Genomic DNA, 23,622 nt, shown 5'->3' with positions numbered 1-23,622 from the left:
TTTTTTTTTTTTTTTTTTTTAAAGATTTTTATTTATTTATTTGAGAGAGAGAGAATGAGAGACAGAGAGCACGGGAGGGAGAGGGGAGAGGGGGAAGCAGACCCCCCGCTGAGCAGGGAGCCCGATGTGGGACTCGATCCCGGGACTCCAGGATCATGACCTGAGCCGAAGGCAGTCGCTTAACCAACTGAGCCACCCAGGCGCCCCACAAATACACATTTCTAAGATCAAGTTTTGGAAACTCTACTGTTGAATTCATTGTGAGATATTCTTGGTTAAATTTAATATGCCCTCAAACTGTAAGGTTGCTAATGGTTTAGGATCTTACAAACTTGGGTTTACATTTTTTGTTTTTGTGGGATAAGGTTTTGTTTTTAGTAAGCAAATGATTCCTACAAGTTTATAATTTAACTGATAAAGTGTAAAAATGAGTAATGCTCCGAGTAAAGATTATCTGAAAACAAAACCAAAAATAATTATGTAGAAACTATAAATCCAACTTGTCTTTGTGTTCTAATGTCCAATAAATATTTCCACATGTAATCCACCACTACCTATTATAGCACATAGGTAAATGTGCTATAGATAATTTACATAGGTAAATTTCCTGAATTATGTTATAGCAAACTTTTTTCCTGTAGCATCAGATTAGTAATACTTGTTATTAACAGAAAGCATTTACACCCAAAGCCAGTATCTTTATGAGGATACCTTTATGAATTATCTATCAAAACTAAGAAGAGTGTAGACAGATATCCATGTTACTCCCAGAAGTTCTCTATTAACACCAGATATTTTTTGACTCTCTATGAACTGACTTAGTGCCTTTTATTCTACAGTCCTCTGTTGACAAGTTGCCACCAGCCACCCCTTCTCCTCACAATCCTGTTTTTATTAAAAAACCCACAGTCATATTAAGAACAAATTGTATTTTGTTAATACTATTTAATGGTATTTGTAAGGAGCTATATATATGAAAGTGGATGGTGACTTAAATATATATTGTGTAGGATTTTCCATCTAGTAGATATTTTGTGGTTTTAATAGCTTCAAAGTATTGGTATAGGGTGGTCAGTTGAAACATTCAAATGTAGATTAAAATTTTTGATATTTGTTAAAAGGAGGTCCACATTAGGGTTTTGATTTTTTTTTAAGATTTATTTATTTATTGGTGGGGGGCAGGTGGGGAGGGAAAGAAAGAATCTCAAACACTCCACTGAATGCGGAACCTGACCCAAGGCGCGATCTCACAACCCTGAGATCAAGACCTGAGACAAAATTAAGAGTTGGATGCTTAACTGACTAAGCCACCCAGGTTCCCTGATTTCTTTTATTTTTAGTTAGGAATATAACATTTGGGTACTTACAGTATGTTAGGCACTATGCTAGGCCCTTTACATGTATTTTCTTAATCCTCACAATCATTCTGGAAGGGGTAATTCTATTATCCTCCATTTTACAAATAAGATTGTCTTGCCCAGGTTCTGTCAGGGGCTTAAGTGGCAATGCTATGATTTATAGCCAGGAAGCATGATTCCAGATTCTGAGCTTAGTCACTGTGGGGTGTACTGCTTCACCAGCCAGACCAGTATAGATCCATTACACAAGAGTGGGAGAGAAGAGAGAAATGGAAAATATCTCTCAGGATACAGTTTAAAAATTCTAGATTTAAAAATTTTTCTTTCTGCTATAAAGGTTTATATGTCATTTAAACATTAAATGCCTGTCATATTTTAAATATGTATATATATATATACTTGGTTATCTCTTCCAAACATTGAATTTTGTATTTCATTGTAATTTTAAAGCCTGTTTTATAAAATGTTTCAGATACAGTTTATAATAAATGTTCTTAACTGCTAGTAAAGAGTATAGCAAAATTTAAAATATGATAAAACTTTGAATTACTATAATGTTATAATTTCTAATATTATATCACTGACCTTTTTAAAAGTCTAGAAAGCAAGATAGATTTAGAGGGGGAGATATGTACCTATCTATAATATTACCTGAATCATTCAAATAAATATTTTTATGTATTTTATTTTACAGGGATTACAACATCCAATGTAAGCATAATTGGTCAACGTATGAACTGTGGGTTTGGATGTGGTGATTTTGAAGATGATAGGTTCCATGACATTTCACCTAGTGTTTTCAAAATACAAAATAAGGAAAACCCAAGACATTATAAACATACAAAAGGTTAGTAAATTTCACAAGTTAATTTTTAAGATTGAATGTCTCTAAATCTTAAATTAAGTGTCTCAGAATTCTCCCTAAGCATTCCAATAACCTGAGATTTCTCAGTTTTGCGATTTTTCTTACCCCTCTGCTGATGTCTTAATTGCTTCAGTAATTCTGCCAAATAAGAGAACATGCAGGTTCATGTATTGGTTAATGGGCTTACCTGAGAAGCCAAAGCAGGGAAGCAACTACCCAAGAGGTTAAAACTAAGGAATCTTGGGGCCCCTGGGTGGCTCAGTTGGTTAAGCAATTGCCTTTGGCTCAGGTCATGATCCTGGAGTCCCGGGATCGAGTCCCGCATCGGGCTCCCTGCTCAGCAGGGAGTCTGCTTCTCCCTCTGACCCTCCCCCCTCTCATGCTCTCTCTCTCTGTCTCATTCTCTCTCTCAAATAAATAAATAAAATCTTTAAAAAAAAAAACGAAAAAAAAACTAAGGAATCTCTGGTGATGTCTCCCTCCGCCAAGATTACACACACACACACACACACACACGTGTTACAAGACATTTTACCACTAAAATGGGGTAGAGAAATCATGTGAATAAATAAATCCCAGATGCCTACTTAGGTTGTAACCATGGAATAAAACTGTGGAAACAGGAATATAGGTTTCCTGTGGTAGAACCTGGGAAGGCTTCTTTGTTATCACTAACCATTATTAATAATTTACATCCTTTTTTTTTTCTTTAAATTTAGTGTAGCAAGTAGCTCCTCTGTGACTGCTCTGTTCATTTTTTCAGAGAACCTATTATAGCTACATTTTTAAAAATTTCCTTTAGGGTAAAGAGGAAGTTATTTTAAAGTATATAAATATTTAAATATAATAATTAGAAGTAACTGTATTTAAATATTTAATCTACTAGTAACTGTAAGGAGCTGTCATTTTTTATTTGTAGCAACCATGATTGTAATAGGTCAACTTTTGTTATTTCTGATCATCTGAAGTCGTGTGTGTGTGTAGGCAGTCAGGCATTTTAGGACATGTGTATTTTTTTGTGGAAATAAAGGGAAGTTGCTTGGAATGTTTTTTCTTTTTTTTTTGTAAATTTTTAAAAAATTTCATCCATGATGTAATTCAATATCTGTTCTTTGTGGAAGGTTTTTTTTTTTTTTTTAAAAGATTTTATTTATTTATTTGACAGAGAGAGACACAGTGAGAGAGGGAACACAAGCAGGGGGAGTGGGAGAGGGAGAAGCAGGCTTCCCGCCGAGCAGGGAGCCCGATGCGGGGTTTGATTCCAGGACCCTGGGATCATGACCTGAGCCGAGGGAAGACGCTTAATGACTGAGTCACCCAGGTGCCCCGTGGAAGGTTTCTTCTCTCTCATTGTTTTTACAAAAGAGAATGACAGGGTTTTTTCCTATATACTTACATATTTTATTTCTCATAAAGATAATACAAAAATACTTTTCTTCCTAAAAGTAACTCATACCCTAACATATAATTTTTTAATTTTCTTTTTTTTAAATTGCTTTGAAATAATTGCTGAATATATTCATTCACTACTAGTGGCACCCTTTTTGCACAGCAGAATCATAGAACTATTTATATCTTTTGAGTAGCAGTTATTTCTACTCCAGAAAATTACTTCTCACACACACTTCCAACTCTAAACCAAACACCTACTGCATCTGTCTGGTCAACAAGAATAAACATGTTCAAAAACCAAACTTACCCTCCTTTCCAGACCTGTTCTTCTTACTTTGTTTTCATTTTTATTAGTAGCATTACCATTTTTCCAGTTATGGGGACTTAAAACTTTAGAGTCATCTTTGTCTACTTCTCTTTACCCTCCAAGTTCAGGCAGTGACCATCTTACCAGTTCTGTTTAATCTAGGCCTTCATTACCTCTTCCCTGGATAATTACAGTAGCCTTCTGAATAAGACATCTTGCTTCTTATTTTATTCATTTTTACTCCAGGCTGCTTACCCTTCCAGAATTATCTTTTTGAAGTATAGTTACCATCTCTTCCATACTCAAAACCTTGAGTGGTTCCCTATTTCCCACAGAATAAATTTTGTGCTCTGCAGCAAAATTTTTAAGACCCTTAATAATCTTCCTCAGCTGAACTTATTGCATTATCTCTTACTTCTCTTTTCATTCCCCCATGCTCTGGCATTCTTAGTACTAGAAGTTTTCTTAGTTGGCATGTACAGTTGTCCTAGATGTCTGTTTCTGATCCTAATGTGTTCACATCATGTCTGCTTTTTGAATACTGGCTTAAAATCCATTTCTTTAGAAAGTTTTCCCCACTTAACTGGCCTGGAGTAGTATAAATTATTTAAAAATAAAAATATTGTCATCTTTATATTCCTGTTAGGCTTTGCATGTAATGGTGTCCGATGCCACATGTTAAATGAATGGAGTGGTGATGAGCCAACCCAGGCTAACAGTGTAGCCTTGGATACAGTCAATCAAACATTGCATCCTCAAATAATCAGATTAAAATGAATTTTGAGTACAGTGCTGAAGAGAATAAAACAACTTCCAAAAGAAATATTGGCAATAGGTGGCATATGTGAATGGATTCATTTTGCAAGAAACTTCAGATGGTTTTAGGATTAGCTTTCAGAACCACTTCTTCCCATTCCACTCCTCTGCTGATTGTTCCTTTGAACCTACCCATTTTCTAGCATACTGATGTAGAGCCCCAATTAATGACTTGAGAAAGTGATTAGTGATGGATGCTTAGAGTTTTAGCAAACTAGCTTTTATGAGTTAGTATTTTCTTTCGCTATTTGGATGAATGAGACAGAAGTAACAAAAAGGTTATATAAGAGTAGCTTATGTGTTAAGAGTCTTTTAAGCTTATTTTTTCTTTATATTTTACAATTGAGACTCAATGAGCAATATTTCTTTCAGTATTTTGTTTACAAGAAAATATAGTGTAAAAAGTAAAAGTAACATTAAAAATGATCAGCTTCTCTGATAAATGAAGTTAAACTACTTAAAGATAACATGTTCTTTATGTATTTCCTCAGATTTGTCTAATTATTCAGTTATCTCTTGACAGACTATGTATACACTTTATGTTTATGGACGGATGTTGAACAAATTGTTCCATTTACTGAGATTTGCTTTCCTTTGTCACTTAACATCTTTTGAGTTTACTTGAGGTTTCTGTTCGTTGACCCCAAATTAATTATATTTTGCTTTCCATTTTTTTTTTGCCTTGTAACATTCGTCTAACATATATTTATTGAATACCTACTATCTGCCCTACTAAGAGGCTCTGGAAAAGAATGATAATCAAAACCAGACATGGGTCCTATCTCCATAGAGTTTATAGTCTAGGAGTAAGAGAATAATTAAATAATCACAAACTGAGGTGAAAGTTAACTTAGAAAGTTTCAGATTGCTGTGAGATTGACTTGGTCTGTTTTCAGGAGTCAGAGGCTTTCCTTCATGGTTACCCTTTTGTTGCTCAATTATCATGCTGTGCTTATTTTCTTGTATATCTTTCCCACTCTTAACTCTGACATGTATAAACTCCTTAGGTGAAGGACGGTTTCTTTTCTCTCTACTTCCTAGTCCAGATGAGGTATTCTAATTTCAAAATTTATTGAATTAATAAATAAGTGTGAATAAATAAATTATAAAATCAATGTATGAAGTAAAATTTCTGTTTTAAAGGACCATGTTACAATATCCTAAAATACTATATAAAAACAATATTAAAATGTGAGGTGTTTTTGTTTGTTTGTTTCTTTAGCATTTATAGGGTCATCATCAAATTTACAGCAAATTCCCAGTTTTGACTTCACATCCACGAATACCTTACCAAAAGACTCAGTGGTTGTTGTTGGAAAAGGTATTTCCAAGTTATTTAGCTTGTTAATTGTATGTGTTCTCCACATGTAAGCAAAGGATATCATTAAAGAACAGAGAAGAGTGTGATTCAAGTGTTGATTAGAACTTTTTTTATTAGAACTTTCTTTTTAAAAAATTATTAAATTGAAAGAATTAGACGTGAGTACTTAATTTTACATTTCTGTCTTCTAACAAAACTAAGTAAATTCATGTCAGTAATTTTCAGAGAGATGTATTATGTAACAGCTGCAGCTTAGATACTTCTAAGACAGTTTTAGGATAGCTAAGACAGTTTTATCATAGTTCAAATAATAGTCCTTATTTATAATTTATCAGCTTAGTATTTAATATAATTTCATTATTTTCCATACAGACTCTAGACAAATCAGAATTAACACCTGTTATATATATTTTGGGGGACTAGAGGACCTTTGAACAATATATTTGCAAATGTTCTTTAAAACTCTTTTTTCTTTTCAACTTTATTGAGGTGTAATTGACAAATAAAATTGTAAGGTATTAAAGTGATTATTTGATATCCATATACATTGTGAAAGGATTCTCCCATCAAGTTAATTAACCCATCTCAATTAGTTTCTTTTTTAATCGAAAAAGTAGAATGTGATGATAGACATTGTAGGTGCACATCTTCTTTTTGGTAAATATAGTGAAATAGGATGAAATGCTTGGAAAGCTTTCCTAATTGTTTGCTTGGTAGAGTCCAATTAAGTTAATCTGAGGCCCTTCTCAGATTGGCTCCAGCCTACCCTTGCAAACTTAGTTTCTGTTATTCCTCTGTTTGCCTTGTGCCCAACCAAACTGAGTTATTCATTTCACATACACACTTTATACTTCTTCAGCTCTGCTTCTAAGCATTACCATCTTATAGGATGCCCTCCCCTCCTTCTTCACTTATCTGTCCAAATTCATTGTGTCTTCCAATCTCAGCTCAAATCCTTGCTTCTTGAAATCATCTTAAACACCCAGCTCATACCAACCTTTCCTTCATTTAAACTCATTATTACAATATGCAGTTCTCATTTAATATTGTGAAACGTCTGGTGATACCTCCTATATGATTGTCCTGTTAGGGTATTTATTTTTATATTTATTATTATTTAACATGTTTTTCTTACGAACTATACTGTTTATTTCTTAAAGTCAAGAGCTTGTCTTTAACTTTGTTATTAGAGTGACATCATGTAAATACTTAACTGCAATTTGATGGTGGGTTAATTTCAGGTGTATTTGGAAGTCCAAATTCAGCACCAGCAGCCTGCAGCCAATCAGTGATATCTTCTGTGGAAAATGGAGATACATTTTCAATTAAACAAAGCATTGAACCACCATCAGGAATTTATGGAAGAGCGGTCCAGCAAAATATTCCATCATATGTTGATGTTGAGAATGAAAAGGATGTAAGATTATTTGCTGATTATTAGGATAAACTCAAGCCTATATTACATCATTGTGTTGTGTTCATCGGATTTGGGGTGGTGAAGGTGTTTTGATTAAAGTTTTTAAAATCTCAGGATAATTGAAATTTCTGCTCCTTAATCATTTAAATAATGGGTTATTCTTCTTTCTAGCAAATATATTCTCATTCTGGTATAAAGTATCTAGTGTACTTTATACTATACATGTACTTTATATATATATATGTGTGTGTGTGTGTGTGTGTTTACATATTCAGCAATTTTCTAGGACACTCAAGGAGTAAGAGACTGGTATCCTTAGGCACAAATTTAGTTATGATATTAGCACCATGTAATTCTAGTCAATTTTAGAATTCCTGAAATAAGAACTAAAAAATGTAGTTTATTTTTTTATATGTAGACACTTAATGTCTATATACAGTTGTCTGAAATGAAGATAGTTATTTTAAATATCGAACTCCCTGAATACTTTCAGATATTTTCCACTTTTTCATTCAGATTAAAGTTTCTATTTCAAAATCTACTTATGACAAGATGAGACAAAAGAGAAAAGAGGAAAAAGAACTTTTTGACATTAAAGATTGTGAAAAGAAGGAACAGAATTCCTGGGAGCGAATGAAACATACAGGAACTGAGAAGATGACATCTGAAAGTAAGTGGAATTTAACTTTTGGTGTGTTATTTAACTGATGCTATTCTAAAGCTAGTGTACCTGTGGTTTAACTGAGGGCTAATAATGGAATATGTTGAACCATAACATTGAAATTTGCAAGACCCAGTAGCTTTTTTATAATAAATATTAATTATTTCTCATAAAGAAGGAAGTTGATTGATTGTTTTTTCTCCCTTCTAGACTTAAATATTTTTGGAGATGAGGTGGGAATATCAAAAAATGAGAGTTCCCCTTTAGAAAATATTGCCTTCAGCCCTCAATTGAAAGGAGGGACCTGTTTAAAAAGGTCACCACCATCTTTAGTGTTTTCAGATTCAGGTAAGTAACTTGTTTAAATGTAAAGAATAATGTCACAAATGCTGGTTAAGCTCAAGAGACCACATATGGTTCAGTGCATTTGTGATGAAAAGAGCACTAAGCTAGTAGGAGTCAGTAGACAGACCTGGCTTCATAATTATCAGGCCTGCCTTTTAATTAACTTTCTGACCTGCAAATAGGCCTCAGTTTTCTGCCCCTATAAATATCCAAATTATCTCAAAGGTCTCCTCCATGCTCCCTGCAAATATTCCTGTTTCACTAAGGAGTGGGGTTAAATGAGACTGTGAAGTTGGTTTATATTAGATCATGATTTTAAAAAATCATTGTATTTATCACTTATTCAGCCTGCCATTCAGTACTTACTAGGTTCTATACCTGGCCAAGAGTGGCTTCCAGTTTCCTGTGCTGTTTTTAAAAATATTAAATAGGACTCAGGCCCCTTAGTGGGAGGTGGAACCCTCGCTTGGACAGTGTGGTCTCAGGATCCTTGGGGTCACAGGAAGACCAGGGCTGCCTGAGTGTGGCAGAGCTCCCATGTATCGGCGCAGGTAAGCCAACTGTAATCAGTGAGCCCAGGAGTGGGCTTTCAGCTCGGGGTTTCCATAAACTGTGATTTGAGGCACAGTCGGGCCACTGCTCTTTGAGCAGGGGCCCAACAAGCAGCAGAACCAGGGAGAGCCCTCTTTTTTCCCCGGGAGGAGTGGCGTGAGAGTGTGCCCCAAGAGTCTGCTGGGTTTGGAGACTCCAAATGCGGCCGTGTGCCTTACATAGAAACATTTGGTCACAGGTTAGGTGAGCACGGAGTGCGGCTGGAGAGCTGGGAGACGAGTGATTGACTGCTTTTCTCTGAGGGCTCACAGAGGGGTGGGGCCCCGAGCTTTTGGCTCCAGGGCTGGAGATTGGGAGGCCACCATTTTCATTCTCATCCGCAAAAGCTGTACAGAAAGCCTTCAGGGAACAAAAGCCACATAGAGCAAACCAGAGCAGATTACATAGCCTGGCCCCAAGCAAGGATGGAGCAATTCTGCATGGAGAAGACCTTTGAGAATCAATGCAACAGGCCCCTCCCCCAGAAGATGCACAAGTCTGTGGAGTTTGGTGTGTGCAGAGAGGGAGACAGATTGACCTGGAGGATCTGTTGAGTGGGGTGGACTGTGACATTACTGCTCTAGGCCAGAGATTCCTGCAAAGCCATGTTTGCCCTGTCACTCTAAAGAGAAGTGGAAAGATGCCAAGGAACAAAAGTGGCTTAGCCAGCCAGCTCACATTAAGCCCATCTCCCTGACAAGGGGTGAGGCAACTCCACCCAGGCAAAGAGGCCTGAGAAGCCGAGCAGCAGGGCAACAGGCCCCTCTCCCAGAAGACAGACTGGAAAAACAGGGGAATAAGTTTAAGCTTATTTCCCATAGGACTCTAAAACTCCAGCGCCAGGGGAAAATAATTTGGGAGCTCAAGGTGTTCCACCACGACTCGCTGATACTTAAGGCTAAAATCTTAAATTTCTTTGTTAGTTTCTTTTCTTATTTTTTTTTTAACCCTGCTCCCATTTCAAATAGATTTGTATTTCCCAGCCTATGTTTTTAAGTCATTTCTTTAACTTTTATTTTCTTTTTCACATATATGTTTTATAGATTTATACCCCATTATAGCCTGTTTTTCACTCTCTTCAATTTTATCTTGCTATATATATGTAAGTTCTGATTTCTTTGCAATTTTGGGATATAGTTTCTTCTAACACAGAGACCAAAAATCAAGCAGGGACAAGCAGAACACCCTCTGTGTCCACTCTGAGAGATTACAATCTCTCTCCCTGCCCTCCCCCCTCCTTTTTTTTTTTCCTTTTTTCTTTCTTTTTAATGTTTTGGATCATCTTGACTTTGATGGAGTATCTGTAGTAGCTTTCAACCACTTTGGATTTTTTCGTAGATACATTCTGCTTGGGTTGTGGTTGATATTTTGGACTCGGTACATTCCCTCACCCATTCCTCAACAGAATGACTAGGAGGAGGAACTCCCAACAAAGGAAAGAACCAGAGACAATATCCTCTGCCACAGATCTAATGGATATGGATATAAGCAAGATGTCAGAGAAAGACTTCAGGGTAGCACTTTTGAAATCAATAGCTAGGCTTGAGAAAAGCATTAGCAACAATATAGAATCTCTAAGGGCAGAAATGAGATCTAATCAGGCTGAACTTAAAAATGCTTTGAATGCAATGCAGTCTAAACTGGAAACTCTAACAGCCAGGGTATATGAGGCAGAAGAACGAATTAATGATCTAGAAGATAAGCTGATAGAAAGGAAGGAAGCTGAGGAGGATAGAGATAGGCATCTAGAAGCCCATGAGAACAGACTTAGATCAATGACACCATGAAACGTTCCAATGTCAGAATTATTGGGATTCCTGAGGGGGTGGAGAGAGAGGGAGGACTAGAAGGTATATTTGAGCATATCACAGCTGAGAACTTCCCTAATCTGGGGAAGGAAACCAGCATTCGTGTCCAAGAGGCAGAGAGGACCCCTCCCAAGATCAATTAAAAATAGACCAACACTCTGGCATATGCTAGTGAAACTTACAAATCTTAGAGCCAAAGAAGCTATCCTGAGAGCAGCTAGGGGGAAGAGATTTCTTACGTACAGAGGCAGGGACATCAGAATAACATCAGACCTATCCACAGAGACCTGGCAAGCCAGAAAGGTCTGGCAAGACATTTTCAGGGTACTAAATGAGAAGAACATTCAGCCAAGAATACTTTATCCAGCAAGGCTGTCATTCAGAACAGATGGAAAGATAAAGAGCTTCCAGGACTGGCAGAAAGGGAAAGAATATGTGACCACCAAGCCAGCCCTGCAAGAAATAATTAAGGGGAATTCTATAAAAGAAGAAAGACCCCAAGAGTAATATAGACCAGAAACTTACAGAGACAATCTATACAAACAGAGACTTTATGGGTAATATGATGGCATTAAATTCATATCTTTCAATAGTTACTCTCAATGTGAATGACCTCAGTGCTCCCATGAAAAGGCATAGGGTTTCAAATTGGATAAAAAGACAGGACCCATCCACATGCTGTCTACAAGAGACTCATTTTGGACCTAAAGACACCTCCAGATTGAAAGTGAGGGGATGGAGAACCATTTATCATGCCAATGGACCTCAAAAGAAAGCTGGGGTAACAATTCTCATATCAGACAAACGAGATTTTAAACCAAAGACTGTAATAAGAGATGTAGAGGGACACTGTATCATACTTAAAGGGTCTATCCAACAAGAAAATCTAACAATTGTAAATATCTATATCCCTAACATGGGATCAGCCAACTACATAAACCAACTATTAACCAAAATAAAGAATCATATTGATAATAATACATTAATAGTAGGAGACCTTAACACTCCACTCTCAGCAATGGACAGATCATCTAAGCAGAAGATAAACAAAGAAATGAGCTTTGAATGACACATTGGACCAGATGGACTTCGTAGATATATATAGAACATTCCACCCTAAAACAACAGAATACTCATTCTTCTCAAGTGCACATGGAACATTTTCCAGAATAGACCACATACTGCATCACAGATCAGGTCTCAACCCATATCAAAAGACTGAGATTATTCCCTGCATGTTATCAGACCACAGTGCTTTGAAACTGGAACTCAATCACAAGAAAAAAATTGGAAGGAATTCAAACACTTGGAAGTTAAAGAGCATACTGCTAAATAATGATTGGGTCAACTAGGAAATTAAAGAAGAATTTTAAAACTTCATGGACACAAGTGAAAATGAAAACACATCGGTCCAAAACCTATGGAATACTGCAAAGTCTGTCCTAAGGGGGAAATACATAGCCATCCAAGCCTCTCTCAAACAAGTAGAAAAATCCCAAATGCACAAGCCAACCTTACACCTAAAGGAGTTGGAGAAAGAACAGCAAATAAAACCTAAACCAAGCAGAAGAGAAGTAATAAAGGTTAGAGCAGAAGTCAATGAAATAGAAACCAAAAGAACAGTAGAACAGATCAATGAAACTAGAAGCTGGTTGTTTGAAAGAATTAATAAGATCGATAAACCTCTGGCCAGACTTATCCAAAAGAAAAGGGTAAGGACCCAGATCAATAAAATCATGAATGGAAGGGAAGAGATCATGACTAACACTGAGGAAATAGAACAGTTACTAGAAATTATTACCAGCAACTATATGCCAACAAATTAAGGAACCTGGAAGAAATGGATGCCTTCCTGGAAACTTATAAACTACCAAGACTGAAACAGGAAGAAAGAGACAATCTGAATAGACCAATAACCAGTAACGAAATTGAAGCAGTAATCAAAAACCTCCCCAAGAAACAAGAGTCTGGGGCCGGATGGCTTCCCAGAGGAATTCTACCAAACATATAAAGAAGAAATCATACCTATTCTACTGAAGCAGTTCCAAAAAAATAGAAATGGAAGGAAAAGTTCCAAACTCGTTCTGAGTCCAGCGTTACCCTGATCCCAAAACCAAAGACCCCACCAAAAAGAAGAATTACAGACCAAAAGCCCTGATGAGCATGGATGCCAAAATACTCAACAAGATCCTAGCCAATAGGATCCAACAGTACGTTAAGAGGATTATCCACATGACCAGGTGGGGTTTATTCCTGGGATACAAGGGTGGTTCAACATTGGCAAATCAATGTGATACACTACATAAATAAAAGAAAGGACAAGAACCATATAATCCTCAATAGTCCCAGAAAAATCACTTGACAAAATACAGCATCCTTTCCTGATTAAAACTCTTCAGAATAGGGCGCCTGGGTGGCTCAGTTGGTTAAGCGACTGCCTTCGGCTCAGGTCATGATCCTGGAGTCCCTGGATCGAGTCCCGCATCGGGCTCCCTGCTCGGCAGGGAGTCTGCTTCTCCCTCTGACCCTCCCCCCTCTCATGTGCTCTCTCTCATTCTCTCTCTCTCAAATAAATAAATAAAATCTTTAAAAAAAAAAACACTTCAGAATATAGGGTTAGAGGGAACATACCTCAATATCATAAAAGCCATCTATGAAAATCCCACAGCAAACATCATTCTCAATGGGGAAAAACTGAAAGCTTTTACCTTAAGGTCAGGAACATGACAGGAATGCCCACTCTCACCACTTGTGTTCAACATAGTACTAGAAGTCCTTGTCTCAGTAACAGACAACAAAAAGAAATAAAAGGCATTCAAACTGGCAAAGAAGAAGTCAAATTCTCTCTCTTTACAGATGACATGATAATCTATGTGGAAAACCCAAAAGACTCCACCCCAAAATTGCTAGAACTCATACAGCAATTCAGCAATGTGGCAGGATACAAAATCAATGCACAGAAATCAGTTGCATTTCTATACACTAACAATGTAACTGAAGAAAGAGAAATTAAGGAATTGATTCCATCTACAACAGCACCAAAAACCATAAAATACCTAGGAATAAACCTAACCAAAGAGGTAAAGGATCTATACTCTAGAAACTACAGAACACTTATGAAAGAAATGGAGGAAAACACAAAGAGATGGAAAAACATTCCATGCTCATGGATTGGAAGAATAAACATTGTGAAAATGTCTATGCTGCCCAGACCAATCTACACTTTCAGTGCAATCCCTATCAAAATACCATCGACATTTTTCACAGAGCTGGAACAAAGAATCCTAAAATTTGTATGGAACCAGAAAAGCCCCCAGATTGCCAGGGGATCGTTGAAAAAGAAAACCAAAGCTGGGGGCACCACAGTGCCTGACTTCAAGCTCTATTACAAAGCTGTGATCATCAAGACAGCATGGTATTGGAACAGAAACAGATACATAGATCAGTGGAACAGAATAGAGATCCCAGAAATGGACCCTCAACTCTATTGTCAACTAATCTTCAACAAATCAGGAAAGAATATCCAATGGAAAAAAGACAGTCTCTTCAATAAATGGTGCTGGAAAAATTGGACAGCCACATGCAGAAGAATGAAATTGGACCATTCTCTTACACCATACACAAAGATAAACTCAAAATGGATGAAAGACCTCATGTGAGACAGGAATCCATCAAAATCCTAGAGGAGAACATAGGCAGGAACCTGTTCTGACATTGGCCACAGCGACCTCTTTCAAGATATGTCTCTAAAGGCAAGGGAAACAAAAGCAAAAATGAACTTTTGGGACTTAATCAAGATAAAAACCTTTTGCACAGCAAAGGAAACAGTCAACAAAACTAAGAGATAGCCCACAGAATGGGAGAAGATATTTGCAAATGACATTACAGATAAAGGACTGGTATCCAAGATCTATAAACAACTCACACTCAACACAAAAAACCAAATAATCCAGTCAATAAATGGGCAGAAGACGTGAACAGATATTTTTCCAAAGAAGACATACAAATGGCTAACAGACACATGAAAAAATGTTCAACATCACTCAGCATCAGGGAAATACAAATCAAAACCACAATGAGATACCATCTTACACCAGTTAGAATGGCAAAAATTAGTAAGACAGGAAACAACAAGTGTTGATGAGGATGTGGAGAAAGGGGAACCGTCTTACACTGTTGGTAGGAACGTAAGCTGGTACAGCCACTCTGGAAAACAGTATGGAGGTTCATCAAGACATTAAAAATAGAGCTACCCTATGACCCAGCAATTGCACTACTGGGTATTTACCCCAAAGATACAGACCTGGGGAAAAGAAGGGGCACATGCACCCCAATGTTCAGAGCAGCAATGTCCACGACAGCCAAACTGGAAGGAGCCAAGATGCCTTCAACAGATGAATGGATAAAGAAGATGTGGTTCATATATACAATCGAATATTTCTCAGCCATCAGAAAGGATGAATAGCCACTATTTGCATCGACATGGATGGAACTTGAGGGGCATCATGCTAAGTGAAATAAGGAGAAAGACAATTATCATATGGTTTCACTCATATGTGGAACATAAGGAATAGCATGGAGGACCACAGGGCAAGGGAGGGAAAACTGAATGGTAAGAAATTAGAGAGGGAGACAAAGCATGAGAGACTCTAGACACTGGAACCAAACTGAGGGTTATAGAAGGGAGGAGGGTGGGGGATGGAGTAACCAAGTGGGGATTAAGGAGGGCACGTGTGGTGATGAGCACTAGGTGTTATATGCAACTGATGAATTGTTGATCACTACATCAAAAACTAATGATGTACTCTATGCTGGCTAATAGAACATAATAAAAATAATAATAATTAAAAAATAATAAAATTAAAAATAAAATATAAAAACAAACTGCTTGATATTTGAAAAAAAATTTTACACATCTTGGGAACGTTTAATATTCCACATAAAGTTTACCAAATGTGGGGAAAAAAATAAAAAGAAAATATTTTAAAAAGTTAAAAAAAATAAATGAACGAATGAAAAAAAAATAAAAGTTCACCAGTGTCATACTCGCTTATTTAAAAAAGTTAAAAATAAGTAAAAAATAAATAAAAGTATTAAATAGGTCTTAGGTATAGTAGCAACTTGGAAAAATCAGAGATTGAAGTAGAAAAATCTCATGAACTGTAATAAACATTAAGAATTATTGCTTATTATTTTTGTTTATTCTTTAATGTTACTAAAAAATAAACAACTATCATAAACATTTTAAAATATATGTTGGGTCTGAAGTCTAGGGTATCAACAAAAAAACCAGAAGTACAGAAAAAATAAATATATAAATGTGATCTTGGACACCATACTTAACATCTCTCAAAGATAAAAGTAAAAGAGATTTGAAGTAGATGACTGTTAGATTGTTCCTAGTTTGCATTTCTTTTATAATGCAAGAAGCTTAGAAAACTTTTTAAAATGCTGTATTCTCAAAACTAATAATTGCTGAGTATGACTGATGACAGATGTTGACCTGTAAAATTACTGGTTGAACATGTCCCTAAGAACCAGTTAAATATAGGCATTTGTGAAGTTTAACCCTATTTGCTAACATTCTCAAATAATTTCACTATTAATGTCATAAAATCTAGGGGGAGAAAAACCCACAAAACTTCTTACCTAAGCTGTAAGAATACTGGCTGCTACTGGTAAAAGTAGGGAAAGAAGTATAGATAGTAGCAAATAGTACAAATTGATAAGTACGTTTATGATAGTCATTTTGTAGTGTTTAATATTACCTTTTTAAAAATATCTCTTGGGTGCCTGGGTGGCTCAGTCAGTTAAGTGTCTGCCTTCAGCTCAGGTCATGATCTCAGGGTCCTGGGATCAAGCCTTATGTCAGGCTCTCTGCTCAGTGGGGAGTCTGCTTCTTCCTTTCACTCTCCCTCTGTGCTCTCTCTCTTTCCTCAAATAATAAATAAATAATCTTTAAAAAAATATCTCTTAACATGGAAAAATAATAAATCTTTATTCATTTACAAAAGCCAATGCAGGGGCACCTGGTTGGCTTAGTCGGTTAAGTGTCCTACTCTTGATTTCGGCTCAGGTCATGATCTCAGGGTCGTGGGGTCAAGCCCTGCATGGGGCTCTGTGCTGAACTTGACATTCTTTCCCTCTCCCTTTCCCCCTGCCACGCCCCCCCACTTGCACACATGCCCACTCTCTCTCTCAAATAAATACATACATAAATAAAATCTTTTTAAAAAATGCCAACACACATTTTATTTGATCTTTTTGATCTTTTCCTTTCTAATACCTCCACTATAGTTATCTTGCATTGTTCAGTGCCCCTAGGGCATTACCCTGAGCACTAAATGATAATGATTTCTTTCTCTAATGTCCAGGGCAATGCCTTACATCTGGAAAATGGTTGGTAAATTTTTGATTATGGAAAAAATATTGCTTTTATTACCACACATGGTCTTAGGATTTGCAATAGACCATTAATTCTATGCAGGTAGCAAAAAATTGGTATTTTTGGAATTCGGCTAGAATTCTTTATACAGGGACTCCTGGGTGGCTCAATCGGTTAAGAATCTGACTCTTGGTTTCAGCTCAGGTCATGATCTCTGGTTCCTGAGATCCAGCCCCCCCAGCACGCTCCACACTGAACGTGGGGTTTGCTTGTCTCTCCCGCTGCTCCTCCTCCTGCGTGTGTGCTCATGCGCTCTCTCTCTCTAGAAGAAATAAAATCTTAAAAAAGAAAAGAAGAATTCTTTACACAGATGCTATGAAGCTTCATTTTCAGTTGTCATTTGTATAGTAAAACGGGTATATATCCACATGTTTTTATAAAATGGGATCATAATATTTCTTACTGATTTTTAGCTCTTAAAACTAGACTTTATTATAGGACTCATGACTGGAAAAACCACCTATATATTTATATTTGATATAATTAAATAATTTTGTATATAAGAAGTAAAGTTTTAAATAGCTTTGTTGTTCGAATATTATAATTTTATTAAAGACTAAACTGATAATACTTGTTTCCATAAGAAATATTCATAGAATCTGTATTCAGAATATCATTTTTATCAGAATTCTCTGATGCTTTATTTAATCTGGTTTTTTTGTTTTAGGTGAAGCATCTCCTGGAGGCATTCCACAATATAAAGAAAGGATGTCTTCTGTCACTCACAGTCCTGAAATAATGGATACATCAGAACTACGGCCATTTTCCAAACCAGAAATAGCACTGACAGAAGCCCTTAGGCTTTTAGCTGACAAGGATTGGTAAGTTCATCAACCTTAACTTAAAACTAAGCTGAGTTCCAGAAGTTTTCTGAATATTTTTTATTAAAAACTTTGAAACATTCCCTATTAAAATAGTCATAGAAATGATTATTATAGTTCTTAGTCTGAGTTTTTTCCAACTTATTAATGTAACTGAACTCTGGTCCTAATAGCACTGTATTACAACCAGTTATAATTTATATACCATAATGACAGAGTTTAGCTTTATTAGGGGTTACATAAACCTTTTGGTACTAGAATACAAATCTCACCATTCCTCCAAGTGTTTCTCTGTGAAATACATCCTATAACAATCCTGGAAATACTTATCTGTTACTAGCATAGCTCAACAGCCTCCCAGCCCCGCCCTCCTGGAGCATATACTGTCCCATTACCTGCCTTGCTCCTCAGTATCTCTCTCCATCCCCATCCTCCATATCCTCAGTTTTACTTCTTTTACACCATATTCATCAACATTAAAATGTGCTATAATATCCCCTATTTTTAAAAAAAAAACCTCCCTAAACTGCACATCTTCACATTTCTTTTATTCCCCTTTTTTAGCCAAGTCCTCACAAAGGCTGACTCATTGTCTATTTTTTCACCTCATATTCTCTTTTCAACCTTTAATTGGCTCTCAGCCCTCCCCACCGTGACAACCACATCACTGAAACTATGAAAGTGATCATCTTGCTATATCTGCATTGGTTATTTATTAGTGGTCATCTTAGCCTTTTAGCAGTATTTGACACAATCGACACTCCCTTCTAGTTTCTTGGTTCTTTTCTTGTTTTAGTATGTTCTTATTCCTTTTCTTTATTTGGCTTCAAAATTGAGGCATGCTCCAGAATACAATCCACTGGCATTCTCTATCTACATTTATTCCATAGATCCAGGCTGGCAATCGTTTTCTGTAAAGAGCCAGATACTAAATATTTTAGGCTTTGCAGGCCAGATGTCTTTATCATAACTCCTCTACTTTGCTGTTGTAGTGTAAAAGCAGCCTTAGGGGGCGCCTGGGTGGCTCAGTCATTAAGCGTCTGCCTTCGGCTCGGGTCATGATCCGAGGTCCTGGGATTGAGCCCCGCATCGGGCTTCCTGCTCCCCGGGAAGCCTGTTCTCCCTCTCCCACTCCCTCTGCTTGTGTTTCCTCTCTCGCTGTGTCTCTCTCTGTCAAAAAATAAATAAAATCTTTAAAAAATAAATAAAATAAAAGCAGGCTTAGATAGTAAGAAAAGAAATAGGTATAGCTATGTTCCAATAAACTTTACTTATAAAAATTTCTGATGGGGGGCGCCTGGGTGGCTCAGTCGTTAAGCGTCTGCCTTCGGCTCAGGTCATGATCCCAGGGTCCTGGGATCGAGTCCCACATCGGGCTCCCTGCTCCACGGGAAGCCTGCTTCTCCCTCTCCCACTCCCCCTGCTTGTGTTCCTACTCTCGCTATGTCTCTCTCTGTCAAATAAATAAATAAAAAATCTTTAAAAAAAAAAAAAATTTCTGATGGGGTCAGATTTGGTCTGTGAGTCATAGTTTGCCAACCCCTTTCCTAAAAGATTATATTCAACTGAATATATGTCTCAATTCTAGGTATCTTCTTGAGCTCTAAACTTATAATCCATCTGCCTGCTTGACATTTTCACTTTGATGCTTATAGACATTTTAAATTTAACATATCCAAAATAGAACTCTTGATTTCCCACTTCCTGCCAAGGTGGGTTAACAGGCATAAGATTTGCCTACACATCTGAAAGAACTAAAGAAACCATACAAAATATATGAAACAGTGGTTTTCAAAATATTCCTCAGTAGGCAATGAAAATTAGTGATCCTTGAGAGACAGGAAACAAACAAGGTGAACTCTATAATTGCCCTCGCTTAACCTTCTGCAGAGTTTCCAGGTTACAGCTCAAAGAAGGGAAAACTATGTAAATACCAGCAGAGATGGAAATGGAGCTGGGAGTTTGGGGATGCCAAGGTAACTAGAGTTTGCAAGGCAGAATGCCAGAGAGGATGGAGCTTCACAAAGAACTCTGGAGACCTTCAGAGGATTCTTCTCAAATATTTAGCTGAATACTAGTCAGGGCATAAATATAAATAAATTACCTGAAGCCAGAGCTAGAATGAAGTTACAGGGAACAGTCCCTGAATACTTATTATTCCCATCAGCACAGTGGAAAACCTCATAATTCACAGGGTGTCAAGTAGAAAACTCAAAAGAGTTTTGCTTCTTAGTGTGGAAAAATAAACCTTAGGCTAAAGACTGGTTTGGCCCTGCCCAACAAAATATAAAGCAAGGCCTAAGAGGATCAAACTTATCAAATAACCTAACTCCATCCCAGAGCAAAGGTCAAAAATAATTTAGGAATACAGAAATATCTCAGGTAAAATGCATAATGACTGACATCCAATAAAAAATTACCAGGCATGCAAAGCAGCAGGGAAATACAACCCATAATGAGAAGAAAAAAAAAGACAACTATTGAAACCAATCCAAAAATGATACACATGATAGAATTAGTAGACAAGGACATTATAGCTATAGTTATAATTCTATTCCATGTGTTGAAGAAACTAGAGGAAAGACATAAACAGAGAATCAGTGAGCTGTAGGACAACTTGCAAAACCCCTTTTGCCATATAATGTAACATGATTGAGGGAAATAATATCCCCTTATAGTCACACTCAAGGGGAGGGTATTATGAGGTGGTATATGCCAGGGGGCAGGAATCATGGGTGCCATCTTAGAATTCTGTATTTCACATTAGGAGTAAAAAGGGTCATTTTATAATGATAATGATAAAAAGGTCAATTCATCAAGTGATCCTGATTTTATTTATCCTATACAGAGCTTCAGAATACATTAAGCAGAAACTGGTAGAACTGCAAGAAGAAATAAATAAATCCACAATTACAGTTGGAACTTCAACAACCATCTCTCATTAATTGATAGAACTAGAAGAAAGAAAATCATTGAGGATATAGAAGACTTGAATGACATGATTGACGAACTTGACCTAATTGGCATTTATAGAATACTCCACCTAAAATAGCAGAATTTACATTCTTTTTGAGTCCGTAAGGAACATTTACCAAGAAAAATATTTTGGAACATAAAATAAGTAATTTAAAAGGATTCAGATTATACAAATTTTGTTCTCTGACTATGGTGGAATTAAATTAGAAGTTAGGAACAGATACCTGGAAAATCTCCAAATGTCTTGAAACTAGCACACTTAGAAGCAACTCATGGATCTAAGAAAGTAATCAAAAGGGAAATTAGAAAGTATTTTTTAACCTTTTTTTTTTTTTAAGTAGGCTCCATGCCCAGCATGGAGCCCAATGTGGGGCTTGAACTCATGACCCTGAGATCAAGACCTGAGCCAAGATCATGTGTCTGAGCCACCCAGGCACCCCCAAAGTATTTTGAATTTAATGAAATTAAGAATGAAACATGAAAATTATGAGATGCAGCTAAATTAGAGGGAAATTTATAGCACCATAACACCTATATTACAGAAGAAGAAACATTTTATATCAGTGACCTCAGCTTTCACCTTAAACTACAAACAGAAGAGCAAATGAAGCCCAAAATAATTAAAGAAAAGAAATAATAAAGATTGCACTAGAAATCAAGAAAATAGAAAAAAAACAGTACAGGAAATCAGTGAAAGCAAAAGCAGGTTCTTAGAGAAGATCAATTGATAAACCTGTGATCAGACTGATCAAGCAAAATAAGAGAAAAAAACAATTACCATATCAGGAATGAGGGAATAAACATCATTACTAATCATATAGCTGTTAAACAAACAATAAAGGGATATGATAAACAGCTTTATGCCCACTAATTTAACAACTTAGTGAAATGGATAAATTCTCTGAAAGACACAAACTACCAAAACTCACTAAAAACAAAACAAAAAATTAGCTAACCTCTATAATCCAATACGTATTAAGGACATTGACATTGTATTTAAAACTTCCACAAAGAAAACTCCAGGCTCAGATGGTTTTGCTAGTGAATTATACCAAACATTTAAGGAAGAAATCAATTCTACACAAACTTAGAACACTGAAGAGGCTGGAGTACTTCCATCTTATTCTTTGAGGCCAGTATCACCCTGATACCAAAACCATACAAAGAACTACAGACTGAGATAAAAAATATCTCATGAACATAGATGTAAAAATCTTTAAAACAAGTTTTTATTTCCCCCCCTCCTAATCCCAAATCTGCTTCTACCTCGGTGTTCATCATCTTAGTTAATAACTCTGCCATGGATATTTAGTTGTTCATACCAAGTCAGTGTTGACTTTTTATCATTTCTTTATATCCCATCAGTTCCTTTATTTTCAGAATTTATCTCGGCTGCTGATCCTGTCGTCCAAGCCACACCTGGCTGTAGTAGTGTCATCACTGGTTTGCATGCTTCCATGATTGCTCACCTCATACAACAGCCAGAGTGATACTGTTAAATCTCAAATCAGAACGTGGGATTCCTCCCCACAAAACCCTCCGGTGGCCCCCTAGAACACTAGAAAAAAATTGTTAAACTTTTTTATAGCTTACAAAGTCCTTCATTTTCTGTCCCTTGCCTCTTTCTGTAGCCTCATCCCCTACAGGGGGATGGATGCTCTGCCTTACTTACCCACTCTAGCCATTGGGCTATTTCCTGAACACCCCAAGCTCATTTATGCCTCAAGATCTTTGTACTTAATTCTTTAAACATTCTTCCAGTGTCTCCTCTTTCTCTTCATGCAGGTATCTGTCAAATGTCACCTCCTCAGAGAAGCCTTCTCTCATGACTTTAACTAAAATAGTGTTCTTTTCCCCATCTTCTTATACTGCTTTATTTTTAATATTGCTACCTGACCTTATATTTTATTTTAACACCTCTCTTAGCAATTTGATTATGATGTTCCATGTTGTGCTTTTTTTTTTATCTGTTTGGGGTTGTTCTTAGATCTGAGAGTTTATAGTTTGAATCAAATTTGGAAAAATTTTAGCCACTTTTTCTTAATTTCTTTTCCTGCCTCCCTCTCTCTTGACTGTACTGTTATTTGTGTGTATAGAATTGGGTTGTTTCTGCATTTAAATTAATTGTTTTTTTATGCTTATCCAAAAAAATGAGGATTTTGAACCAGACAGCTATTTAAATAGGTTTACTCTTGCTACCTTGGATTCTTAGGTCTTTTCTTTTCTCTGAGTTTTCCATAATTCATTCAGGGAATGTAAATGTTTAAAAAAATGACTGCCATCTATATTACCTAAGGAAATATTACAATATTACTAAGGAAACTAATTTTGGCTCTCATTTTTCAAACCTATAAGATGAAAATCATCACGTTGGAAATGTTATACCTAAATCCCACTTGAATCCCACTCTCTTGTTAGTATCCACCTACCCTTCTCTGGCTCATTAGGTCAGATAATGAAAGAAAAATACAAATTACAGAACCATCTGTTGGTGGTTTT

At 36.5% G+C, this 23,622-nt stretch overlaps 1 protein-coding gene across 2 annotated transcripts in view; it reads left to right on the top strand.

Annotated features, from left to right (window-relative positions):
* The window catches only part of TOGARAM1 (TOG array regulator of axonemal microtubules 1), an 81,795-nt gene that overhangs the window by 37,371 nt on the left and 20,802 nt on the right, over window positions 1–23,622 (top strand). For both annotated transcript variants that reach the window (XM_044918428.1, XM_044918427.1), the window contains exons 8-11: window positions 5,970–6,059; window positions 7,301–7,476; window positions 7,993–8,146; window positions 17,994–18,147. In XM_044918428.1, the coding sequence (XP_044774363.1) occupies window positions 5,970–6,059; window positions 7,301–7,476; window positions 7,993–8,146; window positions 17,994–18,147 (574 nt within the window). The remainder of the gene's footprint in view (window positions 1–5,969; window positions 6,060–7,300; window positions 7,477–7,992; window positions 8,147–17,993; window positions 18,148–23,622) is intronic.

This window comes from Neomonachus schauinslandi, chromosome 9 (genome assembly GCF_002201575.2).
Source record: "Neomonachus schauinslandi chromosome 9, ASM220157v2, whole genome shotgun sequence".
In the NCBI taxonomy this organism is placed as follows: Eukaryota; Metazoa; Chordata; class Mammalia; order Carnivora; family Phocidae; genus Neomonachus; species Neomonachus schauinslandi.
This window is presented reverse-complemented; position numbering and strand designations above follow the sequence as displayed.